General features: G+C 41.0%; 1 protein-coding gene across 4 annotated transcripts in view; it reads left to right on the forward strand.

Moving 5' to 3' along the window:
* Positions 1 to 19335, forward strand: part of CDCA7L (cell division cycle associated 7 like) — a 45146-nt gene that overhangs the window by 14393 nt on the left and 11418 nt on the right. For all 4 annotated transcript variants that reach the window (NM_001257527.1, XM_015133877.2, XM_015133878.3 and 1 more), the window contains 1 exon segment: positions 14726 to 14866. In NM_001257527.1, the coding sequence (NP_001244456.1) occupies positions 14726 to 14866 (141 nt within the window).

The raw sequence follows: 19335 nt of genomic DNA on the forward strand, positions 1-19335 counted from the left end.
TAAATAGCTGTTTATTTTGAGATCCGTTCCATCAATACCTAGTTTACTGAGAGTTTTTAGCATGAAGGGGTGTTGAATTTTATTGAAGGCCTTTTCTGCATCTATTGAGATAATCATGTGGATTTTGTCATTGGTTCTATTTATGTGATGGATTATGTTTATTGATTTTCATATGTTGAACCAGGCTTGCATCCCAGGGATGAAGCCAACTTGATCCTGGTGGGTAAGCTTTTTGATGTGCTGCTGGATTCGGTTTGCCAATATTTTATTGAGGATTTTCACATCGATGTTTATCAGGGATATTATCCTGAAATTTTCTTTTTTTTGTTGTGTCTGCCAGGTTTTGGTATCAGGATGATGCTGGCCTCATAAAATGAGTTAGGGAGGATTCCCTTTTTCTATTGTTTGGAATAGTTTTAGAAGGAATGGTACTAGCTCCTCTTTGTACTTCTGGTAGAATTCGGCTGTGAATCTGTCTGGTCCTGGACTTTTTTGGTTGGCAGGCTATTAATTACTGCCCCAATTTCTGAACTTATGGATCCATTCAGGGATTCAAGTTCTTCCTGGTTTAGACTTGGGAGGGGGTATGTGTCCAGAAATGTATCCATTTCCTCTAGATTTTCTGGTTTATTTGTGTAGAGGTGTTTATAAGTATTCTCTGTTGATAGTTTGTATTTCTGTGGGATCAGTGGTGATATCCCCTTTATCATTTTTTTATCGCATCTATTTGATTCTTCTCTCTTTTCTTCTTTGTCTGGCTAGCGGTCTATTTTGTTGATCTTTTCAAAAAACCAACTCCTGGATTCATTGATTTTTTTGAAGGGTTTTTCGTGTCTCCTTATCTCCTTCAGTTCTACTGTGATCTTAGTTGTTTCTTGTCTTGTGCTAGCTTTTGAATTTAATGGCTCTTGCTTCTCTAGTTCTTTTTTTTTTTGAGATGGAGTCTTGCACTGTCGTCCGGGCTGGAGTGTGCAGTGGCACAATCTGGGCTGACTGCAACCTCCGCTTCCCAGGTTCAAACGATTCTCTTTGCCTCAGCCTCCCAAGTGGCTGGGATTACAGGTGCCCACCACTACGCCCAGCTAATTTTTTTGTATTTTTAGTAGAGACGGGGTTTCACTGTGTTGGCCAGGCTGGTCTTGAACTACTGACCTCATGATCTGCCCGCCTTGGCTTCCCAAAGTGCTGGGATTACAGGCGTGAGCCACTGCACCCAGGCCACTCTCTAGTTCTTTTATTTGTGATGTTAGGGTGTCCATTTTAGATCTTTCCTGCTTTCTCTTGTGGGCATTTAGTGGTATAAATTTCCGTCTAAACGCTCCTTTAGCTGTGTCCCAGAGATTCTGGTATGTTGTTTTTGTTCTCATTGGTTTCAAAGAACTTATTTATTTCTGTCTTGATTTCATTAGTTACCCAGTAGTCATTCAGGAGCAGGTTGTTCACTTTCAATGTAGTTGTGTAGTTTTGAGTGAGTTTCTTAATCCTGAGTTCCAATTTGATTGCACTGTGGTCTGAGAAACTGTTATGATTTCCGTTCTTTTGCATTTGCTGAGGAGTGTTTTACTTCCAGTTATGTGGTCAATTTTAGAATAAGTGTGCTGAGAATAATGTATATTCTGTTGATTTGGGGTGGAGAGTTCTGTAGATGTCTATTAGGTCTGCTTGGTCCAGAGCTGAGTTCAAGTCCTGAATATCCTTGTTAATTTTCTGTCTCTTTGATCTGTCTAACAGTGACAGTGGGTGTTAAAGTCTCCCACTATTGTTGTGTGGGAGTCTTAAGTCTCTTTGCAGGTCTCTAAGAACTTGCTTTATGAATCTGGGTGCTCCTGTATTGGGTGCATATATATTTAGGATAGTTAGCTGCTCTTGTTGGATTGATCCCTTTACCATTGTGTAATGCCCTTCTTTGTCTCTCTTGATTTTTGTTGGTTTAAAGTCTGTTTTATCAGAGACTAGGATTGCAATCTCTGCTTTTTTTTTTTCTTTCCATTTCCTGGGTAAATATTCCTCCATCCTTTTATTTTGAGTCTATGTGTGTCTTTGGGTGTGAGATGGGTCTCCTGAATGCAGCACACTAATGGGTCTTGACTCTATCTAATTTGCCAGTCTGTGTCTTTTAATTGGGGCATTTAACCCATTTACACTTAAGATTAATATTGTTATGTATGAATTTGATCCTGTTATTATGATGCTACCTGGTTATTTTGCCCATTAGTTGATGCAGTTTCTTCATAGTGTCGATGGTGTTTATAATTTGGTATGTTTTTGCAGTGGCTGATACTGGTTTTTCCTTTCCATGTTTAGTGCTTCCTTCAGGAACTCTTGTAACGCAGGCCTGGTGATAACAACATCTCTTAGCATTTGCTTATCTGTAAAGGATTTTATTTCTGCTTCGCTTATGAAGCTTAGTTTGGCTGGATGTGAAATTCTGGGTTGAAAATTCTTTTCATAAAGAATGTTGAATATTGACCCCCACTCTCTTCTGGCTTGTAGGGTTTCTGCAGAGAGATCCGCTGTTAGTCTGATGGACTTCCCTTTGTGGGTAACCTGACCTTTCTGTCTGACTACCCTTAACCTTTTTTCCTTCATTTCAACCTTGCTGAATCTGATTGATGATTATGTGTCGTGGGGTTGCTCTTCTCAAGGAGTATCTTTGTGGTGGTCTCTGTATTTCCTGAGTTTGAATGTGGGCCTGTCTTGCTAGGTTGGGGAAGTTCTCCTGGATAACATCCTGAAGAGTGTTTTCCAATTTGCTTCCATTCTTCTCGTCACTTTCAGGTACACCAGTCAAACGTAGGTTTGGTCTTTTCACATAGTCCCATGTTTCTTGGAGCCTTTTCCTTCCTTTTTCATTCCTTTTTCACTCTTTTCTTCTCTGATCTTGTCTTCATGCTTTATTTCATTAAGTTGATCTTCAGTCTCTAATATCCTTTCTTCTGCCCGATCGATTTGGCTGTTGATACTTGTGTATGCTTCATGAAGTTTTCGTGCCATGTTTTTCAGCTCCATCAGGTCATTTATGTTCTTCTCTAACCTGGTTATTCTCGTTAGCAATTCTTCTTTTTTTCAAGGTTCTTAGCTTCCTCGTATTGGGTTAGAACATGCTCCTTTAGCTCGGAGGAATTTATTACCTACCTTCTGAAGCATACTTGTCAATTCATCAAACTCATTCTCCATCCAGTTTTGTTCCCTTGCTGGCGAGGAGTTGTGATCCTTTAGAGGAGAAGAGGCATTTTGGTTTTTGGAATTTTCAGCCTTTTTGCGCTGGTTTTCCCTCATCTTCATGGATTTATCTACCTTTGGTCTTTGATGTTGGTGACCTTCAGATGGGGTTTCCAAGTGGAAGTCCTTTTGTTGATGTTGATGCTATTCCTTTCTGTTTGTTAGTTTTCCTTCTAACAGTCCCCTCTTCTGCAGGTCTGCTGCCGTTAGTTTGCTGGAGGCCCACTCCAGACCCTGTTTGCAAGGTTGCAGAACAGCAAAGGATTGTTGCCTCTTTCTTCCTCTGGAAGCTTCGTCCCAGAGGGGCACCCACCAGATGCCAGCCAGAGTTCTCCTGTATGAGGTGTCTGTTGACCCCTGCTGGGAAGTGTCTCCCAGTCAGGAGGCATGAAGTCAGGGACCCACTTGAGAAGGCAAGTCTGTCCCTTAGCAGAGCACGAACACTGTGCTGGGAGACCCCCTGCTCTCTTCAGAGCTAGCAGGCAGGGACGTTTAAGTCTGCTTAAGCAGCGCACACAGCTGCGCCTTTCCCCAGGTGCTCTGTCCCAGGGAGATGGGGGTTTTATCTATATGCCCCTGACTGGGGCTGAACAGTTGATAATCTTATTGAGTGTCACTTATATGTGACAAGTAGCTTTTTTCTTACTACTTTCAACATTGCCTTTAGGCTTTTAATATTTGATTATATGGTGTCTTTGTAAGGATCTCTTTCGACTTGTCCTACTTGGAATTCATTGAGCTTCTTGGGTGTATTCCAATTCATGCCTTTCAGCCAGTTTGGGGAGTTTTTGCCCACTGTTGTATCAAATAATATTTGTCCCTTTCTCTCTGTTTTCTTTCTGAGTCTCCCATCATTCCTATATTGGTGTGCCTAAAGAAGTATTTTAGGCTCTTTTCACTCTTCTGTATTCTTTTTAATTTTTTCTCCTCTAATTTTTTCACCTCTGACTCAGTATTTTCAAATGCATTATCTTCAAATTTGCAGATTTGCCTGCCTCCTCAAATCTGTTTTTAAACCACTCTAGTGAAGTTTTCAACTTGGTCATTCTATTTTTTTCAGCTCCATAGTTTCTTTTGGAGTCCTCCTTCATTTCTCTTTGTTGATAGGCTCATTTTGCCCGTTTTCCTGATTCACATTATTTTTTTGTGCCTTTTGTTCTTTCAGCGTAGGATAGTTGTCTTTGTCTAGTAAGTCCAGTGTTTTCCTCTGGGAAAGTTTGTCAATTTATTTTGCTTCTTTGAATGGGCCAGGGTTTTCTTCTTTTTTATATGTCTTTGTTCTTTTGTTGAAAATTAGATATTTGAGAAAGTGGCCACCTCTTCCAATCTTTGCAGACTGACTCTGTGCTAGGGAAATCTTCAAAAGATTGACTGGGTATGTTCTGTGTCTGGAAACTGAAGATCATCTTAGATCTTTTCTGAACATATTGTCTTGCCTGGACCTGTGTGTGGCTTTTTCAATCCCCCATGGCTTCTATTCAACGTCTTCATTATTATTATTATTATTATTATTATTATTATTATTATTCCTCTGTCACCCAGGCTAAAGTGCAGTGCCTTGATCACAGTTCACTGCCGCCTCCGACTCCCGAGCTCAAGAGCTCCTTTTGCCTTAGCCTCCCAAGTAGCGGGGACTACAGGCATGTGCGCCATCATGCCCAGCTAATTTTTAATTTTTTTTTTTTTTTTTTAGAGATGAGGTCTTGCTACATTGCCCAGGCTGGTCTAGAACTGAGCTTAAGTGGTCCTCCTGCCTTAGCCTCCCAAAATGCTTGGATTACAGGCATGAGCCACTGTATCCAGCCAGTATTGCCTGTTTTTGATTTGCAGTTCCTTAATGACCGCTGATGTGTGTATTTTTATGTACTTGTTTGTCATTTGTGTATCTTCCTTGGAGAAAGGTCTATTCAAATTCTTCACTTATTTTTTGATTGGTTGTTTGCCTTTTTCTTGAGTTGTAAGAAATCTTTATATATTCTAGATAGTAGATCCTTATTGATACATGATTTGTAGCTATTCCTCCCATTCTGTAGATTTTCTTTTCACTTTTTTGCTATCGTTTGATGCACAACAGTTTTTAATTTTGATGAAGTCCAATTTATTATTTTCCTCGAATTGTTACTTGTGCTCTTGGTGTTAGCATGAGTTTGTATTTTTTTTTATTAACTGCTGAATACTAATTAATATATAGTTACAGAAAAACAGATCGTTTTCCTATGTAGATGCTTGGAAATGTTTTTATGTAAGGACATTAACAAGCTACATGCCTTTGAGTAAGTCCAACTGTGGTTGCCCTAATTTTATTTTATTTTTATTTCTTATAGAGATAGGGTCTTGCTTTGTTGCCCAGGCTGAAGTTGAACCAGACTCAGGCTATCCTGTCTAGGCCATCTAAGTAGCTGGGACTACAGGTGTGTGCCTCTGTGCCTGGCTGTCACTCCATTATATGAAGAGAGACGCACAAACTGATGGATGATCTCCCTGATGGATGAGGTCCATCTGATGATCTTTTTTTTTTTTTCTTTAATTGTTTGAGATAGGGTCTTCCTCTGTTACAGTGGCAGATCATAGCTAACTGCAGCCTTGAACTCCTGGGCTCAATCAGTCCTCCCTCCTCAGTCTCCCAGGTAGCTGGGACTACAGGCACATGCCACTATGCCTGGCTAATTTTTTATGTTTTGTAGAGCTGGGGTCTTACTGTGTTGCCCAGGCTAGTCTTGAACTCCTGGGCTCAAATGATCCTCCTGCCTTGGTCTCCCACTGCACTGGGATTGCAGGCATGAGCCACCTCACACTTGGCCTGATAATCCTTGATTTTATGATTCTCTTAACTGCTAATAGTAATTCACATACTCCTTCACCCTGAGTTTAGCCACATTTTCCTGGCAGTCTTGAAAATTGTACTGTATATAATTTTTTAAAAATTAACTGCCCTATTTGAGATGTATATGACGATACTTAGTTTCTGAAGCCTTGGGTTCAGTGTCCTCATACCAGTTCTGTATAGGAGTGTTTGTCTCCTCACACCTTCCTCATCATCGAGCATGCCCTTAAAAACGGAACCAAAATGTTGCTAAATTGCTAGATGAAAAGAATACTTGTTTAACTTAACATTCTTTTCATTACTAGGTAGGTTGAGGACTTTTCAAGTGTTTTTAGCCTCTTTTGTTTTCCCTATTCAGTGAGTTTTCTTTGTTTTGCCATTTTGTCTGTGTGGCCTTGGTGTATATTTCATCTCGTATGAGGTTTTTAGCAATTTTAATAATTTGTCATATTTTTGTCAGATCTTTGCCCTACTTTTTTTGTTTGTTTTTGTTTCTGAGTTTTCTTCTTTTAAGTAAGAAGCTTTAAATTGTTACATGGTCAGTGATATACTTTTCCATTTTGGACTCCTTTACGTGGATGGTGAAAGTCCTCCCCATTCAGAAGTCAGATGCATGTATGTGTTAATTTAATTCTCTTTTGTGCTCATTTACCATTTAACTCGTCGACCATCTGATTTATTTGTTTTCTTTTTATTCAGTTTTGAGCATTCTTTATATTTTCTGGATGCAAATCAGCGATAGCATTTTCAGATATTTTCTCCCAATGTGGGACTTTCCTTTTCATTCTCTTAACGGTGTTTTCTGAAGAGCAGAAGTTCTTAATTTTGATTGTTTAATTTACACATTTTAAAGATCTGTATTGTGCTTCTGGTATTGTATCTTAAGAATTCTTTGCCTAAGTTAAGGTCACAAAGATTTTCTCCTCTTCTAAAAGTTTTACAGTTTTATATTCAAGTTTGTGATCCATTTTGAGTTTGTTCTTGTGATTGGTACATGGTATGTACTTTTCTTATGGGCCAACCAATTTAATTGTAAAAGATTTAAATAAATGATTTTGCATAAGAAAATAACACAGAGTTCTCACCCTTCATGGTGTGTTAAAGAGGAAGGAATGTTCTCCTCTTCATAGATGCAAGACAGTACACCCCGCAAATTCTGCTGTCATTGCTATCAAAATTGCTTTCAAAACACTTAATAACGAAAATGCAGTAGTGTGCATAAATATCTTTTGTCTGCTTTGTAAATCTTAAAATGGAGCTTGTTTCTAGGTGAAATGTACATTGAATATTCTTGGAGTATATAAAAATCAGCCCTTGTATCAGTTGGCCTAAAAAGTGAATCTTATTTTCTTTCTCTTCAAAAACTAATACTGATAAATGTGTTCCTTCTGGGTAGGAGGTTGTATTTTTTTAATCCGGGAAGGATGAATTTAGATATCATTGAGATATGGAAAAGCTTTAATTTAAAAAATATTATATTTAATTTCACTGTATAAAGTTTTAAATTAACAATACTTCACATTAAAATATTTTCAAAGGTAAATACTTAAAAACCAACTGGCAGTTTGACCATCTTTTTATAGCTTATTAGTTTTTTAAACTGAATTTTAATGGAGACTCAGGCTGACAAAAGTCAAAATGATGTGGAGACCTCCAAAACACTGCTTTGTATGCCTGAAAGGCACCTACTCAAGGAGAAGCCAGCAGCAACTCAGCAGGGTTTATTTTTATTAGTATAGCTTAGCTGGGATAGAGCAAAGCTGGATTTCAGCCAAGTGTGGTTCTGCAAACAGCTCTGTCCTCCGGACTATCAGTTCTCTTCTGGGCTTACAGGCTCAGATACCCGGTTGGTCAGACACTAAAGCTGAAGCCTTGGCACCTATGATAATGTATCTGAACCTTCCTTAGGTGAGAGAGTTGGGTTCTCAAGCCGCATGCCCCTGAAGTGATGGTAGCATTAAAACTAGGCTAAAGTCTGGACTTGTTCTGTCAGTTTGGAAGATTCCATTCACTTAAGGAAGGAAAAATTCCCCTCCACCCCGGTTTTTCTTTCTCTTTTAGAGACAGGGTCTCGCTGACGCCCTGACTGCAGTGTAGTGGTACGATCATGGCTGACTGCATGCAGCCTCTAACTCGTGGGCTCAACCGATCCTCCCATTTTAGCCTCATGAGTAGCTGGGACTACAGGCACACGCCACCACAACCCAGCTACTTTTTTTATCTTTTTTTGGCAGAGATGGGGTCTCACCATGTTGCCTAGGCTGGTCTCAGACCCCTGGGCCCAAGTGATCTTCCTGCCTCGGCTTCCCAGAGTGCTGGGATTACAGGTATGAACCACCATGCCTGGCTTAAATTGTCTTTCTTAATTTGCCTTTTTTCGTTTTACTCTTTTTAAATTGTGCTAAGATACATACAGAATCTACCGTCTTAGCCATTTTTAAATGTATGGTTCAGTAGTGTTAAGCATATTTAAATTCCAGAACTCTTTTCATCTTGGAAACCTGAAACTCTGTATCCATTAAACAGTAACTCCACGTTTCTCCCTCCCCTCAGCATCTGGCAGCCACCATTCTGCTTTCTGTCTCCAGGAATTCAACCACTCTAGGTACCTGTTAGAAGTAGAATCATACAGTTCTTGGTTTTATGGAGACTGGCTTATTATTTAGCATAATGTCTTCAAGGTTCATCCATGTGGTGGCGTGTGTCATAATTTCCTTCCTTTTTAATGCTGAATAATATTCAATTATATATATGTATCACATTTTGTTTATCCATTTTTCCATCGATGGATACTTGGATTGCTTCCACTTTTTGGCTCTTGTGAATAATGCTGCCATGAACAAGGGAAAGGATATAACATTTTTCTTAATCTTCTTAACACTCTGATGCCCTCTACTGTTACTACTAAGCACTAGTAGATATATTAATACTGTTGGTAATATTTGGAATTCTGGCATTTACAGTTTCCTTGGTGTTCCACAAAGCCCTATGAGTTCCACTAAGCCCTATGAGTTCCACTGTGCATGTTCCCTGAACAAGTTTGAGATCCAGTCTGTAGATGGGAAGTTTCTTACCAGCACTTAGATTCCCAGATTCTCTGGGAATGTTGGAGGTCAGGCACACTAGACCCCTGTTCCCGCAGGGCAGTGATCAGCTGGAGCGGAGGAGTGGCCTCCTTTCCTGGATGTATGTGTTCAGCCCACCAGTCAGCACCATCCCGTATTTTCCTACAACTGACCTACTGCCCTGTTGCCCACCCGCTTGGCCCCAAAGCCTGTTGAGTTTGCATAATCTATTTCAGAGAAAAGCTCTCAGGTAATCTATATGGCTTATAAGGGAAACCTGCAGTCCTTTCTGAACGGGGAGCTGTGAATATGACTGCTTTGTAGATAGATGTCCTAGGATTCTGGGTGAAAATTCTTAATTCCCCTCATGTAGGAATGTCACAGAGTGTACCTTTTTGACTTAGTATTTTCCTAGTAAAATACACCTTTCTTAAGAAAATGACACAAAGTCAGATGCATGTAAATGCTTTCAGCCAGGGTTTATTGTTCATCTGCTTTAGGCTGGGCCCTGTGTTAGGTTCCCTGGGGTTCCTTTCTAGTACCTGTGTTCTTAGGGAGTTGAATCCTGGTCCCCTACATGACTTTTGATGATACTCACACTGTTAATTCCAGTAAAGACAGAGTAGACAAACAGAAACTGCATGAAAGTTAGGAATAGCATAAAGTTGTCAATTTTTAAAAAGTATGGTAAATAATGAAATGGTCTTTTCACTTTCAGATGAGAATTTTCCCTTTTTTTTGGTTCACTAGATTGTAGTTATCCTAATTTTGTAGAAGTTCAACTAATGTAAATATCCAATGATTGAGAAATTTTGTATTTTTGTTGTTTTCAGTTACTTGCTGTAGTGTTCTTTTTGGTGAGTCTTACGACTGGCATTATTGTAATAGAATGGAACACAAACTTTGAAAAAAAAAAGGCTGTGAGCTACCCAGTGGATCACTGCCGAATGGAACAGGAAAGTGACGGATCCTCGGGCCTCATGTATTGCTATGTTGTGGAACTGGCCATTCGTTAGGAGAGGTCGCTGTGTATCCTTTCTGTCAGGTCCTTCTCAAATTAATCTTGCTGCCTTTGTTGCATCTGTGAAACGAATCAGTTTGTTGCATTGAGGACACTTGAATATTTTACAGAGTTTTTTTTTTTTTTTTTGCCAAATCCTGAAGCTTGTGACTATCTGAAACTCTTTTAATATGCTTTGAAGATTCAGAGCCCTGCATACCCCAGGCATGCACGCTGTTTTTTTGAAAGTGTGCTCTTTCCTTTTGTTCCTAATCAGTAATTACAGCCCGCTAATGGTACCTCTGGAGCAGATGCAGAAGTCCAAGATGCAGAAGGAGGAATTAGCTAGGCGGACACAGGTTCGCAGCAGGGGTGGGGCTGAACACAGTACCATGGGGACTAATGCAGTTGCTGCTGGAAGCAGTTTATTCCTATCACCAACACTCTCCATTCCTTATATGTATTTCCATTACATCCATAAATGGGGTGCTCCTCCTCCTTTAAACCATTTATGTTAAAAGAAGCTTCTGGGCCAGCAGGGCTTTTTCATTTTTGTTGAATGGTGAGAAGTCCAAAAGAAAAAGATTGAAGTTGACACACTGTCCCTGTCAGTGCCTCAGTGGCTATTATGTAACTACAACATAGGCACACTTTCATAAGTATTGTCTGTGTTTCTCTAGTCTGGGTGTTTTCCTTGTGTATTAGTTCTGAGTTTTGAGTGCTAAACCAACAACAAAAGGTGTCTTTGAAAAGATAAGGTGGCAAACATTGTTTAACATACCGCCTAGAGAAAAGTTTTAATATTTTCCCCAAGAACGATGTCAGAGTTAAGCTTTGCTAGTGCTGCCCTACATGTGGCTGGTAAAAAAATTGTTAGTTGAACTCTACTTCTGTAAGTATTATTCTTGTGTGTCCCTTGCAGTGATTTTATTAGGTGGTGGGAAAGTGTTTGTATTAACCCTTCAGCATCACTGAACTTGGGGTATCCCATTTCTGTATTTATGTTATACTTCCTTTGATTGAACCATTATTTTCTAATTATTTTTAATCAAGAAGCATTAAAATAATGATGAAAGTAAATAGATTAAGGATTACCAATTTCTTAAATGGAACCTGACTAAATGTAAAATTAAGTCAATACACCCATACAGAGAATTCCAAGAAGCTAAGTAGCTTTTGAATACACAGCTCTGTGTATGCTAGCACAGTGGTCAAAGTGTGAGATGGAGGACCCTGAGACCCTTTCACGGGTCCATGAGGGCAAATGTAATGTCATAATACTACTAAGATGTTATTTGCCCTTTTTGCTGTGTTGATATTTGCACTGATTGTGCAAAAGCCAAAGTGAGAAAACTGCTGACCTTTAGCATGAATCCAGGTGGTAGCAGCAAACTATATTAGTAGTCATTGCATTATTCACCTCCATGCACTCAATTTACAAAGAAAGTGTCAATTTCATGTAAGAATGTTCTGATGAAACAGTAAAAATTATTAAATCTCAACTGTTAAGGACATCTTTTTAATATACTGCATGATGAAATGGGAAGTACATGTAAAACATTTCTGCATAACCATACTTTGTGTAGTGATCATCTGGTTAGCTGAAGGAAAAGATCCTGTGTATAGTGAGACTATGTTCCAGGGCTAGAAAGAACCGCAAAGAAATCTTGAACTGCACTGTTTGTTGTTGGTATATATTGGTGGCATCAGTTTGGCACTATTTTGTATTTATTGTAGATAGAGCACCACATGGATAAGTATATTAAAAATTCTGAGGATCGAGGGTTTTCCTTGTGGTGGAACAGCGATGCTAATGTGAGATGAGGGAGCAGAGGAAGAAGCCTCCGTGTTGGATTTGAATTCAAGGTGTCAACATGAACTTGTGATTTACCTATTTAAAATACCCTTGCTCTGTCCAAAGAGCCTACAAGCAATGATATTTCATTAACTGAGGTACACCACGTTCTCCGATCTTGGTTTTTAAATGCCATTTCCCAGTGAAAGGTTTCAGGGTTCCTTGGAGAAATGGCTGATTTGAGGTCTGGGACAGGAAACATACAAGGTTAGCTTGCCATGTTCGTTGCGTCAGAAAGCAAGGAGGTGTTGAAAGACCCCTAGTGCCATGTCAGAAGAACAGAGGATGCTTAAAGGAGCTCCCAATGGCCAAATTTGGGACAGTCAGAAAGAATTATGAGAGTATGGATTATAACACACTGAATAATACTTTTAAAAAATCCATGGATGTACATGGTAGAAGAAAAGGGGGAGAGTGAGAGAAACACCGTGTTATACAAGAATGCCAGCTACTTTATGAAGGAGAGAGAAAATCTGAAAATTTCTCTTTTGCAGTTCCTAATGTAATAATTGATTCAGGGGTGCACTGGCTCACGCCTGTAATCCCAGCAGTTTGGGAGGCTGAGGTGAGAGGATCACTTGAGGCAAGGAATTTGAGACCAGCCTGGGTAACATAGACCCTGTCTTTATTAAAATAAAAAATAATTTTAAAGAAAGCACTGTCAATGATTGCTGAAACTATTGAGTGAGATGTTATCAGGGAGGATATTCACAGAATCTCAAGTATCACTCTGCATAGTCCTTATTAGTGACAAAGAAGAAAAGGTGTTTTTTGTTGTTGTTGTTGGTTTCTTTTCTAAAGCAAAGAACAAATCAGGCCGATTCCACCATAACTTATTGACCAAACCGCAACACCACTAAAAAAAGAGACAGCCAGACCTTACGTGCTTTCCAAAGGAAGAGCACAGCACTTCCTACAAAGTAGTCTTGGCAAAAGCAAGCAAACTAGAAGTGAGCCTCCAGATTCAACGCCCAAATTGTAAATCCAGATGAGTCTGTTAAATGCCACCTAGGGGCTGCAAAAAAAATAAAACTTCAGACTTGGACAAACTCCACAGTCAAATGACCCAGTTTCTTCAAAATTAAACTGCAAGAGAAAAAAAGATAAAGGAGTGATGAGAAGGGATTTAAGAGCCATGTTGATCAGTGTGTGAACCTTAGTTGGATCACGATGCAGATAAACTACGTTTTTAAAAAATGAGGCAGAAGAACTGTGAATACAGACTGTACATTTGATGATACAGAGTGACATGATACTATGTCTACAGTTGCTTCACAATAATTTGGAAGAAGGGGAGTTGGGTCGGGATACGGGGGAAGCACAGTTAGCCTTGGGCAGATAGCTACGGGGAGGATCAATGTGTGTTCATTAAAATATCTTCCTGTCTACTTTTGAAATACCTTTGCAAGTTTTTATAATGAAAAATTAAAAATTAATTAATAGTGGGATAACTTCATATTTTGTGCCCCCTTATGCAATGCATTGACGAGTACATGTCACCTATGTAGAATGGTGCCAAAAATACATAACCTGAATCTAATCATGAGGAAACACTCAGATAAGCTCAGAATACAAGACAAGGCAGTTGTCATGGTCTATCTAAAAAACAAGTCAGTGTTGTGAAAAGCAACAAAAAACACAAAATCAAATAGAATGCAAAACCTTGCTTGAGTGGATCTTATTGTCTCCAAAAAGTTATAAAAGACATTTTGGGAACAGTTGCAGGTATTAAAATATAGAATTACAGTAAATCGTACTATTAATGTTAATTATTTTCGGTACAATTATGGTTTTGTGGTTCTATAGGAGAATGTCCTTATCCGTGGGAGATACATGCTGAATTATATGAGGGCCAATCAATACAATGTCTGCAAATTACTTTAATGTGGGTATATATGGATTAGGTTGGCTCATATTAAATTGCTGTTTTCCTAAGTTAAAAACAGCCAAATATCAGCAAATGCCCATGGTTCAACCTAATATTTGTTGAAACAGAGAAAGAAAGCAAATGCAGTGACAAATAATGGGTCTAGATAAAGAATCGACAGGTGTTTGTACTATTTGTTCACCTTTCTGTGTGTTTGAACTTTTTTTAAAACAAAGAATTGGGAGAAAATAGTCAACTTACAAAAATGAACTCCAGCAGATACATATTTGTGGATTAAGTGTGCTGACACTGTTCCCTCTGGGATCACTTATCCCCTAATAGCATTTGAATTCTGTTAGAATTAATCCCCAACTACTTAAGTTGACTTACAATATAGAAAAGAAGGAAAACTACTTATTTCATTGTATGAACTTTCTACTTTCTGAATCAGCCTATGACAAAGAAGAAAAAATAAATAGTGTAGCTGAACACTAAAAAAAGAGCTTAATAATATTTTATGGTATCTTTTTTATGTAGATGACATTTAAAGATGCATCCACTGTTGGAGAAAAAAGAGATCATTGGTTCTCAGAAACAAGTTTTCTTTTTGTCAAGAGATAAAAAATGTCTTCTCTCTGGCCTGGTTTTAACATTCTCTGTAAAACAGGGTATATCTAGAATTTTAAGTTTTATCTCCCCCACCCCCCCACACCTTATTTTCCCATGAGTTCTTAGCTGAATGAAGCGTGTTTTGCTCAGGGTTACTGGGGACTTCTGGGCAACCGTGGCAGTTGGATGAAGTAATGAGATCTCTTACTCCCCTCCAGAAAATGTCCCTAAGTGATTAGCAAGAGCCCCTGGTTTAATCCTGCCTCTTTTGAATCCAAAACAGATCCCTAAAGAAGTGGCTGACATCTTTAACGCCCCCAGTGATGATGAAGAGTTTGTCGGCTTCCGAGATGATGTTCCCATGGAAACCGTCTCGTCAGAGGAGAGCTGCGATAGTTTTGACTCACTGGAGTCAGGGAAACAGGTACGGATGATTCCTTCCAAGTAGGTGTGTTCATCTGGAGGCCTGAATCTTGGTTTGGATGTTCTTTTATTTGAACATGGTGTGAGATTGGTGAGATCAGTTCATTGTCTAGCATTTTATTTTAGAAACATTATATCTTCCTGTTTTAAAAAACTGGTGAGAGAACCTAGTTCACTTTGTTGTGCTAATCCTTCCCTGTACCATAATTCTTTTTTTTTTTAAATGGACTTCACGTGATCCAAGTGCATGTTCTTGGCTGCCTTGGGGCTGTAACCTGCGGCGAGGCTGTGTTCAGTCTTCCCACAGAGGCGAGGCTGCGGCGAGGCATGAGGGATCGTGTGGTTACGGGGAGACAATTGCACCTCTGTGGTCCTGTGGTGCAATTCTGTTGGCATGTCACTCTTGGGATTGCTGGGGAGAGCCTTATTCTTGCGTTAATTACTTTGATCTCTAGCACACACAAGTTAGTTCTCTGAGAGGTGTAGATTCCTGGAGGGTCACATTGTGTCCTGTAGTAGAATGGCCAATCAAAATCTCTACCCTTTAGTGGCATTTTCTTCTGAGTTCTTTGCAGCACTCAGAATTCCTCATTCTCCCTTGACCACGGGCCTCTCCAAAACGGCAGCAAATTAAATCCACCTTGCCTCCACTGGGCAAGTACAGGAAGGGGAGCAGTTAATTGTATGTAAGTGAAGTGCCTGCTTAATTATGTGGGCCGCTGTAAGTTCTGGCCTGGGTGGGAGCTGTGCTTTCTGAGATCGCTGGGGGCTCCCTGGTCTGTGCTGTCCTCATCTCATTTGGCATCTCCACAGCAGTTGACCCCACCAGCCACCTCCTTCTAGCCCCCTGAGTTTCTTCCTCTCTGTTACACCTTTTTCTCTATTATTATTTTCTTTCTTTCCAAGATGGAGTATCACTTTGTCACTCAGGCTTGAGTGCAGTGGCGTGATCTCAGCTCACTGCAACTTCCACCTCCCAGGTTCAAGCAATTCTCCCAGCCTCAGCCTCCCGAGTAGCTGGGATTACAGGCTCCCGCCACCATGCCTGGCTTCTTTTTGTATTTTTTTTTTTTTTTTTTTTTTTAGTAGAGAAGGGGTTTTGCCATGTTGACCAGGCTGGTCTTGAGCTCCCGACCTCAGGTGATCCGCCCGCCTCGGCCTCCCAAAGTGCTGGAATTACAGGCGAGAGCCACCGCACCCGGCCTGCTCTTTGTTACTATCGCTTGTTGTCCCTGTCCCTGTCCCTAAATGCGGATGTTCTCTAAGGTTTTGTCTTCAATCTTCTCACTTAGTGAACTTGTCTGTTTTCCTGCTTTGAGCTGTTACTGTATTGTTTTGTGGAGCTTGTCTTCTCTCTGCAGCCCCAGGTGGTTTCTGACTACCAGTTGGACTGGTCCTGGTTGCTAAGGGAGATCCGAAGCTCACTTCTCCTTCCCTTGGTTGTCTTTCTGGCTTCCCCCTTTCCCCATCTGGTTCTCCATCTTTTGTTGTTCTTGGCCTTCCTTCGCCTCTTCCATCTCCTTGACTCCCATCCAGAAGTTGATGAAACTTCTGCTGTGTTCCTGGTGTCCATCCTTCCCTTCCCTCTGCAGCTGCCATAGCCCTAGTAGCTCTTACCTGAATGCTCATCCCTTCTTACTAGGATCTGTTATAGGATTGAGCTGTGGTCAGCTCCTCCCTTACTCAGCCCTCCATCTGAGCACAGTCAGGCAGTGGGGAGAGCAGAGCCTGTTGGATCCACCTTGAGGAGCATTTGAGCAGGGCAGAACATGTCTAAAGGGCCGAGGACAGAGCCTGGCAGGCACCGGGCATTAAGAAACAGAACAGCTGCTTCTGCTGCTATGATGACTACTTTTGTAGTCAGGTGTGTTCTCCCCGGGGAGGACAGTGTGCCAACTGCTTTTCATACAAATATTGCATTTAATCCACAGAACTCCCTGGGAAGCTGCAGGTGCTGTTACTATCCCCATTTTGCAAGTGATGAAACTGAAGTTCAGGAAGGTGTAATGACTTGCCCAAGGCCCCACATCTGGGAAGTCCCAAGCTGGGATGTTCCAAATCCAGGGCCACCACTTCTCAGCCTCTTACCCCCTGGGTCTCTTTTCTACCTGCTATGCTGCAGGACGCAGGAACTGAATTGACATGCTCATTATCACTGTTCTGCCCTTTCTGCCCACTGGTCCATGCTGTCCTTCCTGCCTATCTGTGCTGTCACCATTTTTCTAGCCTCTACTGTGGCTCACATCCAGTTATGCTACTTCTTCCATGAAGTCTTACTGGATTTTCTTTCCCTCCATGTGCCATATTGCTTGTGTATCCCTTAGAGCACTGACCCTCACCAGGGTTAGTCGTGGACCTATCTGCCTCCCTGTTAGATTGTAAACTCCTTGAAGAAGGGGGGACCTCATACTTGAATGGTGCTTTGTAGCTTCCCTGGCTCTGACTTTTCATCCCCATGTATTGTTCCTTTCCTCTCATTTCAGGCATCTAACACCCCACGTGACTGTATACAGTGAGCCCGGGGGTGGTTGTTTGCTGGGTGCAGTTGAAATGGGGTGTTTGGCTGGCTGTCTGGTTCAACAGGCCATTGCTCTCTAGTGTGTTTCTTCATGTCACATGGACTTCAAAATAAGTTTATCCACCTATGTTAGCTTCTCCTCTGATGTGTTACTTGCTTATTGTCCTGATCATGGTAGATGACCAAGGCCCATAGCATAGTGCCCAGTATTGATTTTGAGGGAGAATGAACCAGTGCCAGAGAGCAATTAGCAGTGCAAGGGTTTCTAACTCAGAATGCAGTGGAGCAGTGTGGAGTGGAGGTTGGCATCATACAGACCCACATGAAAAACAGTGTTTACACACTTTGGAGTAAGGAAACTAAAGCATAGGCCTCAGTTCAGGACAATGGTAAGTTGTTTTTCTCTATCAGGACTGACCATCAAAGATGGTGATCTCTCCCAGGATGCCCATTGCCCTGTAAGGCCAGCACACAAGATCAAAATAGCCAGAAAAACTGGAAGATGGGAACTCACTGCTTCAAGGCTTGCCCTGTTCTCTTCAGGCCCTAGGCAGGGGCTTTAGGTAGTTGATGAAATTTACACACAGAAATACCGCCCTAAATTAGCCTGCAGGGGCTGGCCCAGGGCTCTGTGAGCCAGATGTTTCTTGCACTGAGAGGCCTCAGGTGCATGGTGGGTTTCCTTAGCAGCAGCTGTGTACCATTCTTCCTTAATAATCAAGCCCTGGCTGCTTCTCTACCCTGACCCCACACACTCATGATCCATTTTAACCAATAGAGAGAAGCTGTGCGAACTTGCACACAGTGTGTGTATGCTAACTCTGGTCTCCCTTAAACACGATTTGAATTTCACTTTAAAGAAACTTCCCTTTTGTGTGTGCAATTTTTTTTTTTCAAGCAGCTGCACTACAGCTATCAACAAAGGAACAAAGTAATTTAGCTCTGAGCAAACTCACTCCAATTACCCATAATAATTCATAGGAGACATTTTTAAGCTTACAGAATGCTAGATGTAGGCATTTCTTTGTGTGCCCCTGTAAGTTTTTCCACTTGTCTATCTATTTTTCCCCAGAGATATATGAGCCCAAAAAAATATATAATTAAAATCAGGGAAAGGCAGGGGTTAGATACAGATTCTCAGCCAAGTGTGGTGTTACAAGGGGTCATTGCTATATCAGGGATGGAGGGAAGAGACGTCAGAGGAAACTGGGGACAGACTCGAACACTGATGAGGCGTGGCGGGCTTACAGGAGGCTGGTCTCATGGGTCTCCCTTTGGTCTGCAGTTTATTTCCTCTTTCTTTCAAGCATACTTTTAAGAGAGCTGAGTTTCCTTCTTTGCCCTATTTCAAAAGCAAGAAAAAGTATTAGAAAATGCCTTTTCTTAAAGAGTCACATTGCATCTTTCCTTCTGCTCACTTGCCACCTAACCATGGTTGTTCACCTCTCACCTCCTGCAGGAGAGAAATTCCTGGGGGTGACCTTGGGTGAGCTTTCCATCAGGCCGCCGTGGTGTCTGCTCATGGAGCAAGTCTAGGCTCTCTGGTGTTGGGCAGTGAGGGCTGGGAGAGACCTCAGCCTTTTCCTACAGAGAAACTCGCGGTTGGTGAACGGGAGGCATGCTCACCCACTTGGAGGAGACTCCGGCTTTGAAAGGCTGTTGGAAAGGGAAGCCAGCATGTGGGAGGGAGCCAGGTTTTCTCCTCATGTCTTCTTTCCATGTGTTTTGGTTCTGTGTGAAAGCAGACGTGTCTGGTTGCCAGCTTTGGCAGGAGAAGCTGAATTCCATGAGCACTTACCAGTCACATTAGAAGCTGATTGAGACTACACCCAGTTTTTAAAAATTGTCTGATTTGTAGGTCTGAATTTTGTAAGCTTTAGAAAATGTGTATATATATAATTTATATATGTATGTGGGTTTTTTTGAGAGAGGGTCTCGCTCTGTCACCCAGG

This window comes from Macaca mulatta, chromosome 3 (genome assembly GCF_049350105.2).
Source record: "Macaca mulatta isolate MMU2019108-1 chromosome 3, T2T-MMU8v2.0, whole genome shotgun sequence".
NCBI classification, from domain to species: domain Eukaryota; kingdom Metazoa; phylum Chordata; class Mammalia; order Primates; family Cercopithecidae; genus Macaca; species Macaca mulatta.